Source organism: Mustela putorius, unplaced genomic scaffold (genome assembly GCF_011764305.1).
Source record: "Mustela putorius furo isolate JIRA1106 unplaced genomic scaffold, ASM1176430v1.1 tig00000868_pilon_pilon_pilon, whole genome shotgun sequence".
NCBI lineage: Eukaryota > Metazoa > Chordata > Mammalia > Carnivora > Mustelidae > Mustela > Mustela putorius.
Window position 1 is genome coordinate 7407879 of NW_025421502.1, and position 24569 is coordinate 7432447.

Here is a 24569-nt window from a genome sequence, read left to right on the forward strand (position 1 = left end):
GCTGTCCAATAAATAGCAGAAATATATTTCTTACAGTTTTGGAGACTGGATGTCCAAGATCAGGGCAGAGGATCTGCTGAGAGCTGACTTCCTGGCCCACGGACAGCTGTCTTCACATGGCTCCTCACATGGCGGTGGGGCAAGGGAGCTGTCAGGAGCCTCTTTTCTAAGGACACTAAGCCCTTCTTGAGGGCTCCACCATCATGACCTAGTCACCTGCACAAGGTCCCACTCCAAACACCATCACACTGGGATTAGGCCTGAATATATGAATTTAGGGGGGATGCACAAACATTAGGCTACAGCAGGGAGTTCTCCAGAAACACCACTTTTGAGAGGAAGTAACCTCTGAGCTACGACATCAGGAAGAAGAGTGGGACAAGGAAAAAGCCGTCAGTGGGCTCATCTGTAGGCAAAATCTATGGTTGAGGTATTTAAGAAAATTCTTCTCCCAGAGCTGAGAAGTGTTAGACAAATACTCACTACTTTGCCACAGTGGGCTTCTGTAGATTCATCCCTCCCTCAAATAAGGCTGGATTTGGGCATGGGAAATCAGAAACCTGAGGGGCAGCACAGTCCTGAAAGTAACTGTGTTCTGAGGGGGAGAGTTTAAAAGAAGTATCCTCCAGTTTAAAAGCCATGTTTCTATTAAATTGTGACCATCTTTCTCTCTTTGGAGGTCTGCTCCCTCTTCCATTTCCTAACTGGAAATTAAGTTTAAAAAATTTTTTGCTTAGCGGTTAAAACAAGAAACAAAAAACCAGACGTGATACTATTTCAGTTAAAACTGAAAGTTTAATGAAAGCACCAAAAATTATGTTAAAGATGAGGATTAAAAACTAGGTATTTGGAAGATATATAAAACAAATTACTATTATTTTTATACATCTAATAAATCGAAAGGTACAAAACCATAAAATGCCAACATATACAAGGAAAGCGTTAACAGTCCTTTCAGTGACTTACCATGTAAGATGTTTTTAAAGTGCTACAGTCTGAGGCACTGTATTTAAAAGTTTAAGGAACATCTGATTTCAACAAAATCTCACGGAACAGGTTTCCCCCACCCCCCAAGTAAGCTACAAACTGCTTGGTTAGGAATGTTGAAAATTTATGTATAAATTAAGGAGTAATGAACTTGCTAATGCCAAATTATTAGTGCAATTCAAACGCATATAAAATTCCAGGAAAAAACTGTCCTGCTCAAGATACAGTGTAACCACACAAGCATCATCTCATCACAAATCTAGACCACAATCGCTCCATTTGCTCACAATTCCTGGACAATCTGTTTATTTGTTTTGTTGTGTTTTGCTGTTGTTGTTGTTGTTGTTGTTTTTTAGTTAACAAAAGTCCTCAAGGCACCTAGAGATTTGCCTGGACTTCATCCATCTGCACTGAAAACACCAAGCAGACTCCCATGGCTCAGGAGGCAGCAGTAAGGAGTAGTGGTTTGGACAGAACTCTCCAGTCACAAGGACTCGTAGGTCTGAAATGAACAGCGGGACCTTCTAACTAGGTACCTTCACTTGGCTGATGCTTGGCTCTATCAGCTACAAAATAATGTCTTCTTACTAGAGTTTCTATAAGAATTATGCAGGCCTACAAGGAAAGTCCCAAGTGTGGTGCCAAGGGAACGCTCCAAACTGTGGGTGAGCGTCTTAGGATAGTGGTTACTTCTCTGTCAGGAGGGGCTATGGGAGAATCCAGGAGTGCGCTGGCCATTCTTTGAAGCATTCCCTCGCTGGGGAAATACTGGCAGAGGAGGCAGGATTATTCCTCCTGGTTCAGGTCTGCTCAGAACCTTAGCATCCTGGCCGCAAGGTGGGAAAGGCCAATAGCCTTTCACATGACACCTTACACATTTCCAAGTACCCCCGAAAGGGCTCAGTGCCTTTTTTGAGAACCATTCTTCTGGAGGGACCATCCTTATGAAGGAGTGATGCAGTTCTATTAACCAGATTCAGAATGCCTCTGTGTCTCTGAGAAGTACTAAGGTGAGACCGACAAAGCCTCGTGGAAGGGAGAACAAGAAAGGCATATTTGGCAGTCTGTATCCTTCCCCAAGGAATCCCAGAATCAGAATTCCCAAGCTCACTATTCAGGGCTCAGGTGGAAAGGTAGAGCTATAGCCCCTCAAGCAACTCAGCAGAGAGCAACTCAGCACTGTGAAGCCATCTCTTTCGCCAGTAGTTGAAACAGAAGGCAGACATACACATCCAAACAGCCCTTCCTCTCCATACCCGACAAGGGCACTCGAGTACATCTACAAAATGTAAAAAACTAAATCACAAACAAAAAAACAACAGTAACAAAACAAGCCTCCCCTCTCCCAGGACTGACATAGGATCTGTGGGGAGAAAAGCTCTAACTCATCATGACCGAAACCCACATCCTTCTCTGGCAAAGTATTCAAGTTGGAACCCTGCTTCCGTATTGTCACAGGTCTGAAGATGGAGGGTCTTCCTTCGGCTTCTGAATTTGTTCTTCTGTACTTAACAAGAGTTTTGGTGATGTTGGGAAAGACACGTGGCATTTGACCTTCCTTAGTGCTGAGGAGGGAGAGAAGGCACGTTTTCTTAACCTCATTGGATGCATGAGTGATTGAGGCACTGAGTGATGGGGAGGAATGTTCACTGGTGGAAGCCATGGGGGAACAAATATGGATCTCCTGCTGCCCGACCCAGCACCTGGGTCCCCATCCCCTAAGTCACAGACGTGTGTTACTAAAGTGACAGAAGCACCCTGCTGAGGGATGGTCCAAGATGATGCAAGCTCTACCCACGTTCTGGTCTCCTTCTCGTCCAAGTCTGACCAGAGGCCACTGCACTGCTGGGTCTATTGTCAACTGCAGAAGGAAGAATCGGTTGAGGAGGAAATGTATTTACATTCTCTTCCTGGGCAAGTTCTTTATCTCTTTGAAACAATAACATTAAATGGGTGTGGGGCTAGAGTTAGACCATATCTTCCAGTCAGAATGGGTTTCTTAGAATCCTTGGGTAAAGCGAAGGTGAAACTCTGCATTAGGCTCACGAACATCAGAAACAGTTCCATCTTTGCCAGTTGTTCTCCCATACATACCCGCTTCCCTAAAAATGAGATCAGAAGAAAAAGCTGGGATTAGAATACCCCCGCTCTTCCTATCTCAAGAAGAGCAATTTTTATATATCTCAATTAAGTGTTTTATATGCAGATAAAGAGAGTTTGAAAATAAAATGGCCACATATTCCTCATGGCTTCCCAGAGAATATGCTGCTCAGAATTTTTATGTACTTAGTTCACATTTTAATTCCTGCTCATGAAAACTTATCCTCATTCTAGATGGGAACTAGAGACAGATCCAGGCTACTCTGTCTCCTTCAGACCTACTTTATCTCTTTCCTTTGCTCTTACCCGGAAGATTAAAGAGAGAATGAGTCAGAAGAGACTCTCTGGAGCATTCCTCTTTTATAGACAGAATCCTGCATGTGCCCATCCAGGTGTCTAAAAGAGGGACTGGTGAGATTCCAGAACCTAGCCTCTCAGCCACTAGTCCAGCAGAAGGTAACGAGATGCTCTTAACACCAATAGTTTCTTGGGACTCAATCATTGAGACAGCTCAGAAAGGGAGATTTTTAGTCATATTTAAGGATTTAATGCCAATTGCTTTCATTTTGTTTTTAAAATCTGAGATGAATATAGTAGGGCTGTACTATCGTGGTTATTTACCTCTTCTCTTACATTTGTTTGCTAAGAAAGAAATATTTTGGGGGCACCTGAGTGGCTCAATCATTAGGCATCTGCCCTCAGCTCAGGTCATGATCCTGAGGTCCTGGGATTGAGCCCTGTGTTGGGCTCCCTGCTCAGTGGGAAGTCTGCTTCTCCCTCTCCTAGTCCCCCTGCTTGTGTTTCCTCTCTCACTGTCTCTCTGTCAAATAAATAAAATCTTAGAAAAGAAATATTTTTAAATATTTTACTTATTTATTTTAAAGAGAGAGAGAGCATGAGTGGGGGGAGAGGGAGAGACAATCTCAAGCAGACTCTCTGCTGACTGAGCTCAAGCCCAATGTGTGGCTCCATCTTATAGCCCTGAGATCATGACCTGAGCTGAAATCAAGAGTTGAAAGCTTAACCAACTGAGCCACACAGGCTCCCCAAGAAAGAATTATTTTTAAAAGAATATCATGAAATGACACAAGATTCTTTTAGTTCTACCTCTTTAATTATGCCATTAAGAAATAAAAGTTGAACTGACCTATTCCAAAAGGAATAAATGTTTCTCTTTTAATGAGTTGTCCTTGATCATCCAGAAATCGATTAGGGTAGAAATCATCTGGTTTCTCCCAAATGGCTGGGTCTCTGTGCACTGACCACAAGTTGGGTAATATCACTGTGCCTTTAGGAATGGTATATCCTTGGAGCACTAAAAAAAAACAACAAAAAAAAAACCCAATGTCATTCAACACGTTCTTACTAATAGTTCTCCCTAAATATCACTATCTGGAAAAAAAAAATCCACTTACATACCTAGCTACTTTACTTGTGGAGACTAAACACTGAGGTGCTGGAGGGTAGGGGCCAGACCTTAACAACTGGCATCCTCACCACATGCTCCCAGGACCTAGATCAAGGTAAGGCATAGGAGTTGCTCTAACAGATGTTGAGTTAATGAATTAAATCAAAGCAAACCAGAAAAACATTACAAATAATAGAAATCACTGAAACAGAAATCATAGGGCATTCCAGATAAACTTTCCAAAGAATTACAAATTTTATACTAAAAAAAAAAATCATAAGAGAAAATATATTTACAATACTGCAGGGTAAAATATTTGCATGTAAGAGGACCCACATGGTTCAAACTCATGCTGTTCAAGAGTCAGCTATATTTTAAGGTAGTAAATGATAAATTATATCTACATATATGGTTTATGCATTCATGATATACCTTTTTCTTAATTTCTTCGATATTTCTAGGCTACATAGTTCATCCTGTGAATTTTTTCAAATCATTACAAATCTCCAAAAAATTTTCCAATATTTTTATTGAGAAAAGTCTGTGTATAAGTGGACCCATGAAGTTGACACTGTATTGTCCAAGGGTTAGCTGTACAGGGAAGTCAATGCAGGCTATTAGCAGCTGACAAGTTCATATGCACACCCAGTGTATCAATTTGAAAACATGAAGTGATCCAATGTCATTTATAAGGTATTGACTCCTACAACTGCCTTATGACTATATTATATATATAATATAACTATATTATATATAATATGACTATATTATATATATATATTAAATATACATATTTAATATATATATATATTTCACATCATGGTCTATCTCCAGAGGAGGTAAGTTCCTTCTTATGAGGGAGTTTACATAGAGTCTGGGTCCTTATGTGTCAGCGACATGACAAACTGGACCCATTTCAGTGTAGGTGAGAAGTTGAAACAGGTGCCCTTAGAATCAGAAGGGCTCTTCTAAGTCTTTACTATTTGTGCTTCGGTTGTAGAACCATAAAAGGTAAAGTAGGATAATTCCCAGTTAAAATCCTTAATTTCACATATAGGTAGCTTTTCTGATCCTCCAAGAAGACTGAGAGGGGCCTGTGTTAACTTGTTTTTCCTGCCCATACAGCCATCTTAGATGGCAGCAGAACGTGCTTGACAGCGTAAGTGTGTGTGCCCTGACCTCTGGAGAGCTGTTTGTAAGACAAGCTGGACAGGACCACCAGGACCACCAGGACCTGAATAACCAACAGCTGAAGGCCAGAGCTCTCCCCGGTAAGCTGGGTAACCTTTGCTTATCCACGACATGATGTTCAACCCTCAGAATGGTCCACACACCATCACTTCAACTCCTTTGGATTAAAAGCCTGGGCTTCCCTCAAGGGCACTCAAAGGAGAGGGATCATAGACTTGCCTGTTTTCTCTGAGGTCATGTGAGGAATGGCGAGGGGCACCACCACCGTCAGCCTCTGCACCTCCATGATGGTGGCTTCCGTGTAGGGCATTTGGGCCTTGTCAGTGAGGGAAGGGACTCTGTCAGCACCAATGACCCTTTCAATTTCTTCCTGAACCTTTTCTATTATAAAAACGAAAAACGAAACAAAACAAAATTAAACAATAACAAATAATAATCCAGAAGATAAGCTAGGAGAACTGAGACTGCCATCCTATGCATACTTGTCATCACATCATACCCACAACTGCTAAGCGGGCAGGTCAGACCTGACTCAGCCTTGGGGAGGGAAGCATTGGTCACACATTCCAAGTAGAGGCAGCTGGTCCCAGGGACCAGGGACCACCTTGCAACTTTGAAAAGTGGCTAGCAGGACAGATAGATGGGTAAAGGAGAAAGCATTCTGGAATTAGGGAGACCTCTCAATCATTCCCTCATATGAATAGTGAGCGGACTCTCAGGTTTTATGTGACACATGAGGTAGCCCAGCGTGGGCCCCAGGGATCCCTGCTCTCGGTTTCACATCCTTGTACGGTCCTCTCCTACCATCCTCTCCCACCTTGTACTACAGTGGTCTGTGTGACGCACAGAAGGAAGGAAAAGGGATGGTGGGTCAGTTCTGAGCTTAGCTTATAAAAGACATGGTGGCTCCTCTCTCAGGACTTGCTCTTTTTTGAGGGAAGGCAGCTGCCAAGTCAGGCAGCCTTACTGGAAAGTCCCAAATGGTAAGGCCTGCAGCCAACAGTCAAGTGGACACGCTGTCTTAGAAGTGGACCCATCGGTCCCAGTCAGGCCTGCAGATGGCTGCAGCTCCGGCCAACCTCTCGACAACAACTTCACAAAAAATCCTAAGCCAGATCACCTGGGTGAAGATGCCCTTGGATTCCTGACCCCCAGAAACTATGAGAGATAGTACATGGTGGTTGTTTCAAGCTGCCAAATTTGGGGATAATTTGGTACTTTTAACTTGTTAACAAGTTTGTTTGTTTGTTTACTTGTTAACTAATGAAGTAAGCATGATCTTATTCATAATAAACAGAAGATGGCCCCACAGCGATGTCTACACCCCAACCCCCCAGAACCTAGGAAAATGATACTTTTTATGTGGCAAAAAAGAGACCTTGCAGGTGTGATTTGATTAAGGGCCTTGAGATGGGCAGATGATCCTGGATTTTCTGGGTGTGCACTAATTACATGGGTTTTAAAACCGAAGAACTTTTCCCAGTTTAGTGTCAGAGGGAGATCTGAGTAAAAGGAAATGCTCAGAAGAGTGGTAACATGTCTGGCTTTGAAGATGGAGGAAGGGAGCCAGGAGCCAAGGCAGTTGGAAATGGAACCTTCTCCAGAACCTCCAGGAAGGAATGCTGCCCCACCAACATTTTAATGTTAGCTCAGTGAGACACAGACCTTTAAGATAACAAATTCATGTTCATTTAAATCACTAAGTTTGTGCTGATTTGTTATAGGACGACAGAAAAGCAATACACTGTCCTTCTTGTTGGTCTTCCACTGTGAACTTCCAGACTCTACCTATCAGTATCGATGTGGTCAAAATAGTTCTGTGATCTTGAGAAAGTCCCATAGCTTCTCTGGGTCCCTGGTCCCCATTTCCAGAACAAGATGACTGGTTCAGATAATCACTGTAACACCCGTTAGCCCTGGATGGTCCTTCTTTTCTAAGTCTTCCACTAGCATACATTTCACACCCAACCAGACTTAGAGATTTAAAGCAGGGGCAAGAAGAAAGGATGTTAGCCCCACTGTCTAGAAACTTGGGAGCTGCACTGTTAACACCTTCCCAACTCCCTATGGGATTCGAGTATTTCCACTTTGTTTACCAGCCTGAAGACACTGCTCAGTGCCAGGAGCTACAGGATTGCCCAAGCTGCTGACACCGATTTAAATACTCTGGCTTTGCTTGAATGAAGGAGGTACAGGTACAGGTTAATTACCTTGAACGTCGGGGTTCAGTGACATATACAGAAGGCACCAAAGCAAGGAGTTAGTTGTGGTATCAGTCCCAGCAATGAAGAGATCACCAATGATATAAAATAAGTAATCTTCATTAAAGCTACTGTTGCTGTTATTTTTTCTCTCCTCCTCCACATGGAGAAGGTACATGTCTATAAAGTCCTGAGGGTTCTCTACATCCAGAGACTCTCGATGGTCTTTGATGATTTTTTTAAGGAAAGTGGTAATAGCCTTTTCAATTTGTCTTAATTCCTTAAATGGTCCGAAGGGAAGATAATAGAGCCAGGAGCAGATGTTGACCAGGAGGAGCTGGGTGTTCAGACAGACCTCTAGCGCTCGCGACATGAGACTGAGCATCTCCTTAAACTCGCTATTGGTGTAGTCAAAGCGCTGGCCAAAGCACAGGGAGCAAATGATGTTAGAGACAGCATTGTTGACAATGGGGAAAGGGTCGAAGGGGTCTTCCCCGTGCTTCTGCATTTCCTCTCTCACATACTGAAACTCTTCAATAATCCTGGGCTCCAAGCTCAGCTTTCCCAAGCCAAAATGACGAAGAGTTGAATGCGAGAACTTCCTCTGTTGTCTCCACACCGGGCCGTAATGTGCGAACACTATCCCTACAAAAGGACAGCGAGAAAGAAGGTGAGAGAGAACAGTGCCTGATCCTACCGAGCAGGGCCTACGATGAGGCGTGACCTGTGTTTGTCAAGTCCCGTGTGCAAAATTCAGGCACAGGGAGAGATCACCACCAAGAAGAATGATTAGCAAAACTGAATTACAGTTCATGTTCCTAATTACAGTACATGTTCCTAATAAGAAAAATCATATCCAATAAAGCTTATTATGATAGGTAGGAACTCCCGGTGAAATGAAAAGCAAAGAATTTCAATTTCCAGAGTTGGCATAAATTTCCAAATCTTAGGCTTCATTAAGAGTAAATCCAGGCTTAAAAAGTGCTTCAGGCTGGATATTCCCATATTCTCAGCATTCTGAATAGAATGAGGCAGGGCCATTATTGGATTGTGCCGACCATTAAGATCCCAGTTTCTGGCATCATTTTGGGGATATAGGAGGAGCTTGTTAAATATTAACTGAAAAAATCAACAGCCCAACTGGATTATAAACCCCGGCTATCAGTTTGGATCCGAATAGCTGGCAGGTACTCTAAAATGTCTGTTGCTGGCAATAGCCCTAATTTAAAAACCTCTGAATTCAAGGTCTCCACAACTCTACCTTATTTGATCCTCACTTACGTTATACATGTCCCACCACCAAAGCCCAACAGAGTCGTTCCAAGATGTTGTGTCAAATTGTTTTCAAATATTCGTTTCTCATCACCTATTTCACCCTCTTATTTTCCATGGGCCCTTTATTGTTCCAGCTGGTTCTCCTTTCCCATTTTTGTTAAAAAAAAGATTATTTATTTATGACAGAAAGAGACAGGGAGAGAGGGAGCACAAGCAGGAGTATGAGAGGGAGAAGGAGGCCTCCCACTGAGCAGACAGCCTGATGTGGGGCTCGATCCCAGGACCCTGGGATCCTGACTGAGCTGAGGAGAGACGCTTAATGACTGAGCCACCCAAGTGCCCCTCTCCTTTCCCATTTTTAATTGACATCATTTCTGGCACTTTTGAAGACATGCTTCACGTATTTAACAAATATTTCTGAATGCTGACTATGTGCCCGGCACTGGGATGTTGTAAATATAGACCCTTCTCTGTGGTTAAATCTCACAGTCTTGAACACCTCCATAAAATGCCCTTCAAAATAGACATCCGTGTGGTCAAACAAATCAGACAATCTATCAACTCAGCTTTTCTCCTTGGACTCTGCCACATATCTGCTCAAATCCACAGCAGCTGCCTTCCCAGATCTTCTGTTCAGGTGTCTGGTAACTTCTGTGTGGCATTATTTAGGACTTTTCTTAGACTCTCCTGTGTTGGACCTATTTCCCAGATTCTACTTCTTCCTCTTTCTTGTTTCTTTCCCTGATTTTGCTAAAGCAAAAATGCCTGGGAGGCAAATTTCTAAGATTTTTAAAAAAACATATTCTACCTCTTCTACTTCCTCAGAATTTTGAAGACATTGCCAAGAGTAGATTGATGAGTCATAAAATATGTATATCTTCGATGTACAGAAGACTTGCCAAGTTATGATATGAAGTGCTTAATGTACATTGTCTTAACCACTGTTACTTTTTTAAGATACAAATAAGACTTCATAGTAAGTCTTAACATCTAATAGGAAACCCCCCTTCTTGTTTTCTTTCAAAACTATTTTTTAAATTATTATTATTCTTGGCTCTTCACTCTTTTATAAAACTTTGAAGTCAGTTTGTTTTTTCAAGTTCTATTAAAAAAAACTTTGGGGATTTTCACTGGAATTGCATTTAATTTACAGATGTGAAAACTGCCTTCTTTCTGATAATTGAAGCTGCTTGCAGTACAAGAATAAATCCAATTTTGGTTACAGTTTTATTTTGGTTTTAATTTTGGATTTGATTTCCTAATATATTTTTAAGATTTATTTATTTATTTTAGAGATCAAGAGTAGTAGTAGCAGAGGGAGAGGGAGAGAGAATCCAAAGCAGATTCCAGCCCAGTGTGGAGCCCAATGCAAAGCTCCATCTCACAACCAAGAGTGAGATGCTTAACCAACTGTGCCACCAGGGCCCCCCCCCTAATATTTTTTTCATGGCCAATAAATTTCCACTCTCATAATACACTTGTCTGAATATACTGGCCTCCTGAAATGAGCCAGTGTATACTCTTTCTCTCTGGAAGAATCTGTCTAAAATTATAATGATACATTCCTTTTTTTTTCTTTCATGCTTTTGTTCTTTTCCAGATACATAAGGTTGGTCATCTAACTCACTAATTTTCAGACCTTTATCCCAATAAATAACTTAAGAATCTACATTTGCCTCTGAGTACCACATAAGCTACAGTCCACAAGTATTGTTTGCATGCATTTTCATTATAATCGTGTTTAAAAATTTTTTGTTATAATTTTTTTTGCTACCTAAATTTATTTGTCTTATACTGATTTTTGGCACTAATGAGGCTTGCTTTTTAGCCTAGTATGTGATCGATTTTAATAAAATTTCCAAAAAAATTGAGAAGAATTTTTATCTAAATCAGTTGTTGGATACAGGGTTCTTTATATGTCCAGTAGAAACCTGATAATGTTGGAATCCAATCTTTTGTATCCTTAGCAAATTTTTATCTTCCTGCTCTCTCAATTATTCAAATACTAATGTTAAAATATTTTGGTATGCTGGTACTTTTACCAACTTCTCTTTGCAATTCTGCAAGTTTTGCTACAGAATTCTGCTATGTAGCTCTTTATAACTATCTATCTATCTTTTCTCTTAGATGTATATACACTTAGGTACATGCAAGTTTAAAATTATTATATATTCCTGGTTTAATAAAAAGCTTCCTTTATCACCACTTAATTCACTACTTCTTAACAATGATTTGACTTAAAAAATATATTGTCAAAAGTATATGTAAAGTAAATGTTGTCAAAAAGATATCAGCTTTCCTTTTTAAAGTATTATCTCAGTATAACATTTTCCTTTCATTTATTTTGAATTTTAATGTACCCTTATGTTTGGGATATGTCTCTTTTTGGGAAGAGGGTATGTCTCTTTTAAAATAGCATACATTTGGGGGGACCTGGGTTGGTCAGTCAGTTTCAGCTTGGTTTTGGCTCAGTTTGTGATCTCATGGGTCACTGAGATCAGCAGGGTCAGGCTCCAGACTCAGTGGGATTCTGCCTGGGGATTCTCTCCCTCTGCTCCTCCCCCTGTGCACATTCTCATGCATGTTCTCTCTAATAAATAAGTAATCTTTTTAAAAAATTTATTAATATTACATTTGGGTTTAAAAAAAATCCATTCTAACAAAAATATCCATTCTAGCAATCTCTTAGCCAGTCAATTTTTTCATTTACATTTAATATAATTACCAATTTATTTTTAATATATTATTTTGAACTTTGTCCTACTGTATCTGTTCTTCTTCTTTTCTTCTCTTGCCCTTTTTTGACTTAGAGAAACAGTGAATTCTCACCCTCAAATTTTTAACACATTTATTTACAGTCTGGATTAACAATCAGCAAACTTCAGCCCACAGGGCAAATCCAGCCTGGTGACTCTTTTTATGGTCAAAAAAAAAAAAAAAAAAAAAAAAATATATATATATATATATATATATTCAACAAAGATTAGATTTTGCTTTTTAAATGGTTGGGAAAAAAAAAATCAAAACAATATGTCATGGGGGCGCCTGGGTGGCTCAGTGGGTTAAAGCCTCTGCCTTCGGCTCAGGTCATGGTCCCAAGGTCCTGAGATCGAGCCCCATGTCGGGCTCTCTGCTCAGCAGGGAGCCTGTTTCCTTCTCTCTCTCTCTGCCTGCCTCTCTGCCTACTTGTGATCTCTGTCTGTCAAATAAATAAATAAAAATCTTTAAAAAATATTTTAAAAACCCAATATGTCATGAAACCCATTACATTCACATTTCAGGGTTTATAAATAAATGTTACTAGAGCACAGCCAGTTAATGAGCCACTGTACTTCAGTTACATGTAGTCTGTGGCTCTTTTGCACTAAAATGGCAGGGTACTTGCAGCAGGGATTGTTGGTAGGAGAGAACACTTTCTCTCCCAGGGCCCAAGCCAAGACAGACACATTTCCCTGTTTTCTTGTGCTGGTGGCCAGGTTCGTCAGGTGTTCTTTGTCAAATTCAATCTTTCACTCAAAGTGAAATTCTTCAAGAGTCCTCTCTTATCTAGAGGCAACTTTTCATCTTGTGTGATAGAAGGTCATATCTCTCTGCCCTCCCTCCACTTAATCCACATCCTTGTCCAAGGGGTCACTAAAACCTAAGAGTGCCCAGAGCATTTACTTTCTGTTTTCTGAGGGAGTGGGTGTGGTGATAAGGAACTGGTCTAGCTGTATTTTATACGCACTTCAAACTCAGTGGCTCATCCCTGTCCCCTGTAATCACTGGACCTCCAATTCCTGAGACTTTCTGAGGTTCTGCAGGGTAAACTGTCTCACCCTCCACTAGTACACTCCTCTCCTCCATGTAGACACTTAGGGAGTGGTCATCCTCCACTCTATGAAGTCATTGGAGAATCCTAGGTCTACTTTTTATCTTCGAATGTTGTGGTGCAGGATTGTAGATTCACTTCACCATGGACAGAGTGTGTGCTTCTGTTAAAAGTCCCTCTGTTTTAGTGTGTGATTATCAAGACAAAGAAGAAATGGAAACGTCTTAACCATTCCTGACACTAAAACTCTCCCTTGATTCAATTAAGCCCCATAAACTATTTCCTAGGCAACTGCAGCTTAGTCACTCTTCCTGCAATTAACCATGGCCAAGTCTTGCTGATTCAGCATGGAGACATTGGTCCCCTTCTTTTTCCTCACTTCATGATTTGACACTAATTTTAACTGCTGTCTAATTTAAGATATCACACATGACATCTGTGCTTTGTCCTATTTCTCAAGAAACTATTTTTCTTTTATTAGGTCTTCAGCCTGTATCATCTACTATCTTTCAAACTGTATATTTGTATTCAAACATATTTTACCTATTAAAATGCCTCTTTTCTAACAGTTTTTCCAGTATTTATGTAGAGTCCCCATGTGCCAATTGCTAAAGGAATATAAATTAAAAAGACATAATACCTCTCTTTAAGATGTTAGTCTTTTGAGGAACTAGATCAACCAACAATCCATATCCACTGTTGTATGTTAGACTGTACTGAAATTACATACTGTATTGAATGCTCTATGTTGGATTGTACTGAATTTGCAGAGTCGGAATATATGCTGTTGAATGTGGTACTGTTGGGATGTGTTGTCTTGAATTTTTCTGTTGGACTGTGCTGAAGTTGCATAGTTGGAGTGCCCAGTATTGAATGTTTTATGTTGGACTGTATTGAATGTTGCGCTGCTAGGATATATTGATTGGATGCTCTATGTCAGAGGTGTACTGAAGCTGTAATGTAGACAAAGGAAAGAGCATCACGTCAGCTGAGGGAAGCTGGCACTTCTTCGAAGAGAGGACATGTGAACAGATGCCACATTTGTAAATAAAGGTGTGTGTGAAGGCACATTTTAGAAAAATAAAAAACTTGAGCAAAGTTAAAGAGGATGTGGGGCACCTGGGTGGCTCAGTGGGTTAAGGCCTCTGCCTTCGGCTCGGGTCATGATCCCAGGGTCCTGGGATTGAGCCCCGCATCTGGCTCTCTGCTCTGCAGGGAGCCTGCTTCCTCCTCTCTCTTTCTGCCAAATAAATAAATAAAATCTTAAAAAAAAAAAAAAGTTAAAGAGGATGTTACAAGAAGGGCTAAACTATCTTTAGAAAGAATCAGGTTAAGATAAGGCAAGGAGATGGAGAGAACCTACTCAGAAGTGGCAGATATTTGAAGACTGGGACATCTGACAAAGAGTTGACAGGTATGAAATCCTGGACAAAAGAGGTGACCCAGGAGACCACGCCTGAGAATGCTCGGATGAGTGGCATATGGAAAGAATTAATGGCCTCAAGCTTCCAAACTTCACAAAACACTCATGTTTCGGAGCCAGAATGGCTTAAGTTCTTAGGACTGTCTGAAAGAGAGTCAGGCCCTTTCTACAGTTGCTGACCTCTCCACTCCTAGCCCTGAAAAGCAACTCTATTCATGGATATATATAAGGGCTTCATTTCAAGGGGGATGATAATACTAAAACATAAAAATGGCTCCAAAGCAAAAATTAGGACTCTTCTTGTTGGGAATGACAAAAATATATCCTTAAGTAGGTTTGACAAAAATATAACCTGAAGTAGGTTTGGCAAAAACGCCAATTAGGCTGTGGAAACAAAAGCAGGAAAAGCTAGGCGTTATCAGATCGGAGAAGACTAAAGCCCACACAACTCTTTCTCCCTGCACCGATTTTTCACTACTTTCTGCGTGGCTTCATTTCTTCCCTATTGCAAACCACCTTTTCCAAGCATCAGGAGCTATCTTGGGATTCCTAATCTCCCATTTTCCCCACCAGAGAGACAAGACCAGATCGACGTTGAAAAATGCTGGAGGAAGATTCAAATGCTTTAGTCCAGTATTTCATGATGATAGCAATTTGGATATCCGAGGTTTATTTTGTGTCTTGAGTTTTCTGAACTACACTGTAAATATAAATTCTTGAGTTCTGTGCCCAGCCTACAGACGAGCCACTGGTACAGAGAGGTAAGATATTCTGATCAAGTCATCTTTGATCTGGGTCTATCTCTTGACTAATCACTGGCCAGAGAGGGGAGTTCATATAAAGATAGGGCATCTCATGCTCCGAAGGCAGTCAGTGGGTACAAAGGGGTGGTGAAGACAAAGAGGTCCTCAGAGGGGAGAGCTTGTCCGAGGAATAGGTGGTAGAAAGTTGAAACAAAAATCCACTTAAACCAAATACAGGATAGGCTAAACTGACTGTGATACATTCTCACAAAGGAATGGTGTACAGCTCTTATGATCTTTGCAGGAGAATACTGAATAATGTGGAAATATACTCAGAAAATTTAAGCGACAAAAACAATGTGAATATGACTCCATTTTAAAGAAGGAAATACATTTTTAAAAAATACATGTAAGAGGTGCCTGGGTGGCTCAGTGGGTTAAGCCTCTGCCTTCAGCTCAGTCATGATCTCAGGGTCCTGGGATCAAGGCCCACATCGGGCTCTCTGCTCAGCAGGGAGCCTACTTCCCCCTCTCCCTCTGCCTGCCTCTCTGCCTACTTGTGATCTCTTGTCTGTCAAATCAATAAATAAGAAACCTTTAAAAAAAAATACATGTAAAATGTGATGAGCACTAGGTGTTACATGCCACTGATGAACCACTGAACACTACACCTGAAACTAATGATGTATTATATGTTGCTAATTGGTTCTACGCTTCTAAAAAAGGGAAAAAATACATGTACAAATACAAATAGAAAAAATACTGGAAGGCTGCCACAGGCTGAATGTTGTGTCCCTCTCCAAATTCATATGCTAAATCCCAATGCCCAATGGGATGGTATCTGAAGGGAGGTCTTTGGGAGGAGACTGAAATCATGAAGGTGGAGCCCTCAGTGTCCCTGTAAGGGAGGCCCCCGAGATCTCCCTTGCCCCTCTTCCAGCATGTGAGGTTACACATGGCCATCTGGGGACTAGGAAGCAGGTCCCCACAAGACACCAAGTCTGCTGGGGCCTTGACCTTGCCCTTCCCAGCCTCCAGAACTGTTAAGAAATCAATTCTGCTGACGATAAGCCACCCAGCTTGGTCCTCTGTTAAAGCAGCTCAAATAGGCTAAGACAAAGGCAATACATAAATGATTCACAGACCTGTGCCCCTGGGCCAAATCATACATTATATGTTAATAAAAATAACTTTTTAAAAGGCCAATAATGGTTATCTCAAAATAACAGTGATCATAGAGATTTTCAATTCTATTTGGAAAGAATGGAAAGGAATTCTTTTTTTCCTTTCCCACGTTTCATGTTTTATAGTAATATACATACACTAAAGTAAAAATACTTAGTTTACATTAAATTTGACGCAATTTCCATTTATCACACATGTATTTTCTTCCTCCTGAAGCAGAGAAGGCACTATCCATCTGCTGATTATATTCGGCCTTTCTTTCTGTAGCGTCAGAGAAATGTTCCTCCTAGTGGGAATTCAGGCCTTCTTGATATGAATACATAATGATTTCAAATACCTATTTTACTGCACTTACTACAAAATTTGGTTATCCTGCTTTCCTCGTTCATTTTTAAATTCATTTGAACTTTCATTTTCTATTTTCATTTCCTAATTTCATTTTTGCATCATGTTCCCCTTTAAAGTAGTCAACACTGACTAGTCTATACTTTTAAACTTCTTCCAAATTTCCTTACTTTCCATTTTTATGGCTCTACAGCTTGCTTTTGCTCTTGTTCAAAGCCTCTAGCAATCTTTTAAAATTAGAAAGGATCTAATTTCTATCAACAAGGAAATAAATCAGCTAACAAAAACTGGAAGTAGAAAGGTAATTTCAAGGCACCTGGGTGGCTCAGTCAGTTAAGCATCTGACTCCTGATTTCAGCTCAGGTCATGATCTCAGGGTTGTGAGATCAAGCCCCCACACGGGGCTCCATGCTGGTTGTGGAGACAGGTTAAGATTCTTCCATCTTTCCCTCCCAGCCCCCACTCCCCAATCTTGCGTGAACTCTCTCAAACAAACAAATAAATAACACATGTAAGTTTAAAAAAAAATACCAAATGAAGCTCTGTATTGTTTATGAATCTGAAGCAAATCTGAGTGGTAAATAAATGAACTTATATTGCTCTCTGAACTTCATATTTGAAATATTTTGTAATAAAAATGTGATGTGCAAAACCTTTGAGAAGAAATAGACCACGTTTAGAGTAAAGCACTCTTGGTAGCCTTGGTTCTAACTTTGTAACTTTATTTCCTATTCCCGCTCAGAAAAACAATTATATAGATTAAAGAATATGATGGCCATGGCTAATGTGAAATATCTCTATGGCATATTTAGCTTACTATAGTCTTCATGGGCTTAAAAGAAGATCAACTTGTCTAAGCATGATATTTTGAAAAATTCAAATATAATAAACAAAATAAACAACCTCCCACATTCTAGAACTTTTTGGCAACGTGCTGTCAACTATCTCATGCCTACCTGCACATATCACTGTTTATGAAACATTCACTTCTCTGCTAGTCTTGCAACTTTAGCAGCAACATTCTCCAAAAATATATTGTAATCAATAATTTATTAACCTCTAATTCCTAATACTGTTTCTCTTTCTCCTATTCTCTACACATCTCTTTCCTAGGCAACTTCACATTTTATAATTCTACCATTGGAAACAGTAGCCAAAGGTAGCCAAGTAGCTCAGCCTTTAGCTCTCATGGCTTCTCTCTTCAGGCTGATAACGTCAGTCTATCCTTTTCTTGATCTATAAAGTCTGCTCAGAATTTGTCTGGTCCTTCCGCCTCTGAGGGACATCTTGAAATAAACTCACATTCTCCCCTTTTATTCTTCACCGTTGAAAAAGTTGCATTAAAAACATTCCTCACCTATCTCCATTTTCCTATTCAGATTATCTGTTCTCTACTCTAGGTTAATGCCACAAGTACTTCCTTTGTGACTATGGTTCTTCCTTCACCTTCTCTTGTCCATCACCTACACCAGCCACAGTGTTTTTCTCAGTTTACAGCCCATGATCCAACACACATCCATTAGAATACCAGAGCAGTATCACCTAAAAAATCCTGTCTCTTGCAGGAATGAATATTTTGAGATGTTGAAACACCAAGTTACCCCAGATTCCCAGTCTCTTCCTACATAAAGGATCTAATAATAAGTTGTGACCCAACTAATACTTAGAAACTGTTTCTTACAGATTTTCAGCAAACCATAAACCCACCAAGGACCTCAAAGAAGGAAATCTAACTCATATCTTAAAAAAAAAAATCCAGAGGAAAAGACAGACATGCAAAAAAAAAAATTACAATATAATGTAGTAAGTGCATCAGACATGCAAAAAAAATTATAATGTGGTAAATGTATCAACAGATGCTTATATGCACATAGCTACTCATTTCTTGATTACCTACTTGTACCAATTAAGTGGGGGAAAGAGTGGTTCACAAGACAAACCAAATCTTTGCCCTCACAGAGTTTCTATCCCATTGGTAGGTGGGGCTTGTTAGTAACCTAAATATTTTCACGGTGTTCAGTGACTGAAATATGAACAAGATAAAATAAGTTGTGATATTGGGCAGTGTCTAAAACAGGACTGAAAGGTGACAACTAGCCTGAGAGAAAATAAGGAGTCGATCAAAGTGAAAAGTTATTCCACGTCCAAGGAAAACAAACACAGCAGACTGGAACAGTCACGAGCTTGGCAGAAATCTGCCTAATTTTTCTAGAACAGGTAGAAATGTACAAGTAAAGGCAGAATCAAAAGAGCTAAAGTCAGAAAGGCAGGCAGGGACCAAGTTGTTTGGGGCACAATAGGTCAAGGATGGAGCTGGAGGCAAGTTTGATTCATGGGGTTTTTTTTGTTTGTTTTGTTTTTAAAGATTCTATTTATTTATTTGGCAGAGAGAGATCACAAGTAGGCAGAGAGGCAGGCAGAGAGAGGGGAGGAAGCAGGCTCCCTGCTGAGCAGAGAGTCCCGATGCGGGGCTCGATCCCAGGACCCTGGGATCATGACCTGAGCAGAGGCTTTAATCCACTGAGTCACCCAGACGCCCCTGGTTTATGGTTTTTAAAAAGAGATCCTTTGAAAGCAGAGGCTTTAATCCACTGAGTCACCCAGGCGCCCCTGGTTTATGGTTTTTAAAAAGAGATCCTTTGAAAGCAGAGGCTTTAATCCACTGAGTTACTCAGGCGCCCCTGGTTTATGGTTTTTAAAAAGAGATCCTTTGAAAGCAGAGGCTTTAATCCACTGAGTCACCCAGGCGCCCCTGGTTTATGGTTTTTAAAAAGAGATCCTTTTGGCTGCTGTGTGGATTAAAAAAACAAGAGTGGAAGCAAGCAGGCTAGTTAAAAACCTTCAAGCGTCAGATGAAAAATGATGGTACTGACTGAGGGTGCTGACAATGGAAAAGGAAACAAGTGGATGGATGTAGAATTGTGTCTGCAGGAGGAAGGGATGAGATATGCTGACTGACTGGCCGGGGTGGAAGAGGAGCAGGTTTTAAAATAAAACAGTGGAACCATGGAGAAAGGGTAGCTCACCTCTCTTTGGTGGACTGGAGAAGTATGTCAGCGAACACATTCTCAAAGAGGTGACTTTCAAGCAGGTATGCAAAAAATGGAAAATAACAAGTGTGGGTGAGGATGTGGACAGACTAGAACCTGGTTCATTGCCTCCAGGGAATGTAAAATGGCGCAGCTGCCATGGAAAATAGTAGGACAGTACTCAAAAACTTAAATATAGAATTGCCATATGATCAAGCAATTCTATTTCTGGGTTTCTACCAAAAGAATGAAATGGAGAAGGACTTGAATGGATGTGTGCCATGTTCCCAGCAGCATTTTTCATAGTCGCTAAAAGGCAGAAGTACCCAAGTGGCATCAGGGGACAAAAGGCTAAACAAAATGAGTTCTAGAAATTCAATGGAATGGTATTCAGACTTAAAAAGGAAGGTAATTGGGCACCTGGGTAGCTCAGTTGGTTAAGCTACTACCTTCAGCTCAGGTCAGGATCCTGGAGTCCTGGGGTCCAGTCCTGCATCAGGCTCCCAGCTCCATGGGGAGTCTGCTTCTCCCTCTGACCTTCTCCCCCCTCAAGCTCTCTCTCACTCAAATAAATTAACCAAAAAAAAAAAAAAACACCCCCAAAAAAAAACCCTCAAAAAAAAAAAAAAAGGCAATTCTTGCACAAGCTACAATAGAGAAGAACCTTAAAACATGATGCTAAGTGAAAAACGTCAACCACAAAAGGACAAATAATGTATGATACCACTTATATCAAGTACCTAGAACAGAACAGTGGTTGCCAGAGGCTAGAGAGAAGAAGGAAGGGTTTTTGTTTGTTTGTTTTTTGTTTAATTTTGAGTAATCTCTATCCCCAATGTGGGGCTTGAACTCATGGCCCCAAGATCACAGCTGAATGCACCACCAACTGAGCCAGCCATGTGTCCCAAGGAGGAAGTTGTTAAATACTTGTTTAATGGGTATGATGTTTCAGTTTTCCAAGATGAAAAGTGTTCTGCAGATAGTTGTAATGGTTTCACAACAATGTCAATGACTTAGTGTCACTGAACTTAAAAACGATTAAGATGGCAAATTTTATGTTATATGATCTCACCACAAATTTTTTTAATAAAAAGGGAGAGGGGCGCCTGGGTGGCTCAGTGGGTTAAAGCCTCTGCCTTCAGCTCGGGTTATGATCTCGGGGTCCTAGGATCAGGCTCTCTGCTCAGCGGTGAGCCTGCTTCCTCCTGCCTGCCTCTCTGCCTGCTTGTGGTCTCTGTCTATCAAATAAATAAGTTAAAAAAAAAAGGGGGGGGGGCAAAGAGGAGTTCTCCAGGCAGCCATGAAATGGAAAGAAAATTCTAGGTAGAAGCAGCAATGATGTGTGAAGGCACGGAGTTGGTGAATTATGAACGGTGACATTTGTTTTTCAGTGGGATATTTAAAACATTATGATCATCATTTCTATTCATTTAAAATCCTGAGGCAGAACTCTGGCTTAATCAGATTCAAAAAAGCCTGGATCTCTTTATGCCACATTCCACATTCTCCTAGATGTCAATCTAGTGGTGAAGACTTACATCCAGTTACAAAATTATGCAGCCCCAGTTTTGTTAAGTGCGGTAAAGTTAAAGCAGTTGTGCACAGAAATTGGTTCCAAAAGGGAGCTTAACCCGGATAGGAAGTGAGAAAAAATTTCTGGAGGGAAAGACATTTAAATGTAACACCTGACTGATGAAAAGCAATTAAATTAACATCTGACTCAGACCAAAAAAAAAAAAAAAAAAAAAAAAAAAAAAGTCTGGGATCTATAGCAGCCAGTTAGAGAAAGGGTAAGACTGATAAACAAAGGGGTGGGGTGATGGAGTTAGGGAAAGGGTAAATGTGATCTTTTATTGCAGTAGGTAATATGTTTCCCAACATTCAAATCTGCCCAACTTGGATTTCCAGAAGCAGACAGCAGAAGCTACAAACCCAGTAAAAGAGGTTTGCCAATAGGCTCCTAACATGTTTCCTGGACCTTTTATCTTATGGAAAATACCTTCTTAAGCTCTCATTCAGAACTCAGAAGCTGTAAAGAATATCCCTGCCTCCTTCTAACATGGCCAAGGTTTCCCCCTGGGGACACACAACCTTGAGAATGAGGCCTTGCTCTGGGAAGGACAGAACATCCCTGGAAAGGTAGAACCTGGCTTTTACACATCCCTCCCACTCCCACCCCTGTCCCCATTACCCTTCCTTAACTTTCCGGTGGGTTTCCTACTTCCGATCTCCGACTATGGTCGAGTCACCCATCCAGCAGCTCAGCACGATCTTAAGGGCACCGTTAACGGGACGCGACGCCGCTCCCTGCCACTTCGGGGCTGGGTGCGGGTGGGCTCGGTGCGGCTGCCGGAAAGGGGGCCGGAGGCGCCGCATCGCGCATTCACGCTGCCCGCGACCCCCACGGCTCCAGCTCACCCTTCTCCTTGGTTACGAGGGAGACCAGGGGCACCCGCGGGCGGTCGCTAAAGATCTCGGCCTGCTGCACCAGCGCCTCGCGCACACTGTGGAAGTCGCTGAGGACCACCACCAGGTAGTGGCCGATGAAGAAGCTGAAGACGTTGCCGTAGACTCGGGCCAGGTCGGCCAGGAGCAACTGCGGGCTCAGCGCCGAGGGCTCCATCCCTGCGGCCCTCGCCCGGCGGTGCAGCCAGCTTTTCCGTCGGAGGAACGGAGGCAGCAGCACGAAGCCGAAGTTGCCCACCACGGGCCAGGGCGTGGGCCCGGGAGGGATGCCCCGCGCCCGGTGCCGCCACAGCCAGCTCCAGCCGAGCAGCGCCGCGAGGCTGAGCAGCCAGAGCGCGCCGCCGGTGGGGTCCAGCCGCAGCAGCCCGGGAGGCGCGGGCAGCAGGCGCAGAGGCCAGGGCGAGCCCTCGGCGGGGGGCTGCGGCAGCCCGGGGGAGGCCATGGCCGGGCGCCGGGGTCCGCAGCCTTGGCTTCCTCGGGCGGACCCTTGGAGACCGAAAGCTGACTGCGGCGCCAGCTCCCCGGGCGCCCACAGCTGACGGCTCCGCGGGGCGCGGGGCGGGGAGAAGGGCGGCGGAGGGCGCCCCGGATTGGCCGCGCGCACCGCCCGCCTCCAATCAGCTACGCCCGAGCAGAAACGGGGACGCGCTCGCAGCGTGGTATAAGCGGTCCTCTGGGAGGCGGGGCGCGCGATCCGAAAGTTTGACCCCAAAGTCCTGTCGGGCTGCTTCTCCGGGTCGGGCAGGGCAGTTACTGCCCTTGACACAAAGATGCTTGCGTCCCGATTGGCTGTTGGGTTTCCTCGTGTTACCCATGTGTCATTTGAGTGCATGAACGGTGCTTGAACAGGCCGCTGACATGACTCAGCCTCAACACCAGCGCCTCTACCCTAAGGGTCCCCGCCCCCCTCGGTAGCAAAAAAAGACTGGGTTTATCTGAAGCAGGACTCGGAAAGAAGAGGCCGTTTCCTCCCTTCAGAGACAGGAGGACTATGGGAAAGCAAAGTGCAGAATTTGCCGGTGCAGACAGCTAACGTTGCGGGAAGGATGGGCGGGGTGGGGACGTGGGGGAGTAAAGCTCTCAGAACTTGCCTCTGGCAGAACTTTGTGCGGAGAGCGAAAGCTCAGCGTTTATTTAAACACGTAGCCTGGGTAAAGCAGCGAGCCTAATCCAGGGATAGATTAAAAAAAAAAAAAAGAATAGACTTGGAAGATTAAAGTAGCTAATAATGTAAAAAGAAAATTAATCGGGTGAAGAGGGATGACAATATTATTATTGGTATGAGGCCAACCCTGAAATGCTGAGATTTTCATACAATTAAGTACGAATTGTATAATACGTTTAAGGCAAAGTCCTTTAATCTTCCCCGATAATGGCTCCTAAGAGCTTTCCTTTCCATCTCCTATACTCTAAACCCTCTGATTTCTTGTCAGTGTGAAGTTGACACAAAGAATGGTCGATAGCAGATGACTTATCTACTGAAAGGTCAGTTTCTTAAGACTCAATCTAATTGGTCGTAATGAACAAAGTTCTTTTCCTAATTTCGGATGCCTTTTAATTCTTCCCCATACATAGACCCTAAAAGTTTGAACACCACGGACTACTTATAAAAGACTGACTAAAGCATAGTGAGTCCTCTTTATTCATTCTCTGATCCATTCTGCTATTTAAATACCCAGTGCATAGCACTTTGTTAGGGCTGCCCTCACAAACTAATAGAGTAAACTAATGTTTCATAGCACCATGGATAAAACTTTTTTAAATTTTTTAAAAAAGATTTTATTTCTAAGTAATCTCTATACCCAACATGGGGCTGGAATTTACAACCCCAAGGTCAAGAGCTGCATACTTTACCAACTGAGTCAACCAGGTGCCCCTGGATAAACATTTTTTTTTTTTTTAAGATTTTATTTGACAGAGAGAAAGAGAGCACAAACAGGGGGAGCAGGAGAGGGAGAAGCAGGCTCCCCCTGAGCAGGGACCCCGATGCAGGGCTTGATCCCAGGACCCTGGGATCATAGCCTGAGCCGAAGGCAAATGCTAATCAAGCCACCCAGGAGCCCCTGGATAAACTATTTTAACCCTGTAGCTCATCCAGTACTTCTTAGGGTTAAATTTCCCCAAATTATATGCAGGGATTTCTTGCCAGAAAAAAAGAAGACTTTCTGCCCCACTCTTCCTATTTTAAATGGGTGAATAAAATGTAATCCTTAGCAGTTAAGGAAGAGAATACTAAAAGATCTTTGGGTAGGGAGCAAGAGAAAGGAACACAAGGAGAGCATTGAGAAAAAAAATCCTTTTTTATTGAATACTCAGGATAATTTTACACCAGTCTCTTTCCCACTGAAATCCTTCTTACTGTACATGAATTTCAGTCAGAGGTATTGGTAACAGTATATCTAAAA

The 24569-nt window shown here is 42.1% G+C and overlaps 1 protein-coding gene across 2 annotated transcripts; it reads right to left on the reverse strand.

Moving 5' to 3' along the window:
- Positions 1-770: 770 nt before the first annotated feature.
- On the reverse strand, positions 771-22728 carry LOC101691931 (cytochrome P450 2U1). Of its 2 annotated transcripts, XM_004748113.3 has the most exons (5): positions 22117-22726; positions 7897-8532; positions 5906-6067; positions 4235-4402; positions 771-3089 (listed from the first exon to the last, which is right to left on the reverse strand). In XM_004748113.3, the coding sequence occupies exons 1-5, from the start codon at positions 22604-22606 to the stop codon at positions 2911-2913; spliced, it is 1635 nt and encodes a 544-aa protein (XP_004748170.1). In that variant the 5' UTR covers positions 22607-22726; the 3' UTR covers positions 771-2910. The 2 variants fall into 2 exon arrangements, with proteins under 2 accessions (XP_004748170.1, XP_044941498.1); XM_045085563.1 differs by lacking the exon at positions 4235-4402 and having other exon boundaries at positions 22117-22728.
- Positions 22729-24569: the final 1841 nt, after the last annotated feature.

Excerpts from the sequence above, each read along its gene's own strand:
- LOC101691931 (XM_004748113.3), bottom strand. The coding sequence starts at position 22,606 with ATGGCCTCCCCCGGGCTGCCGCAGCCCCCCGCCGAGGGCTCGCCCTGG. Across the intron at positions 6,068-7,896 it reads ACTGAACCCCGACGTTCAAG|AAAAGGTTCAGGAAGAAATT; the intron begins GTAATTAACCTG and ends TTTTTATAATAG. Across the intron at positions 4,403-5,905 it reads CATGACCTCAGAGAAAACAG|TGCTCCAAGGATATACCATT; the intron begins GCAAGTCTATGA and ends GTTTTTTTTTAG.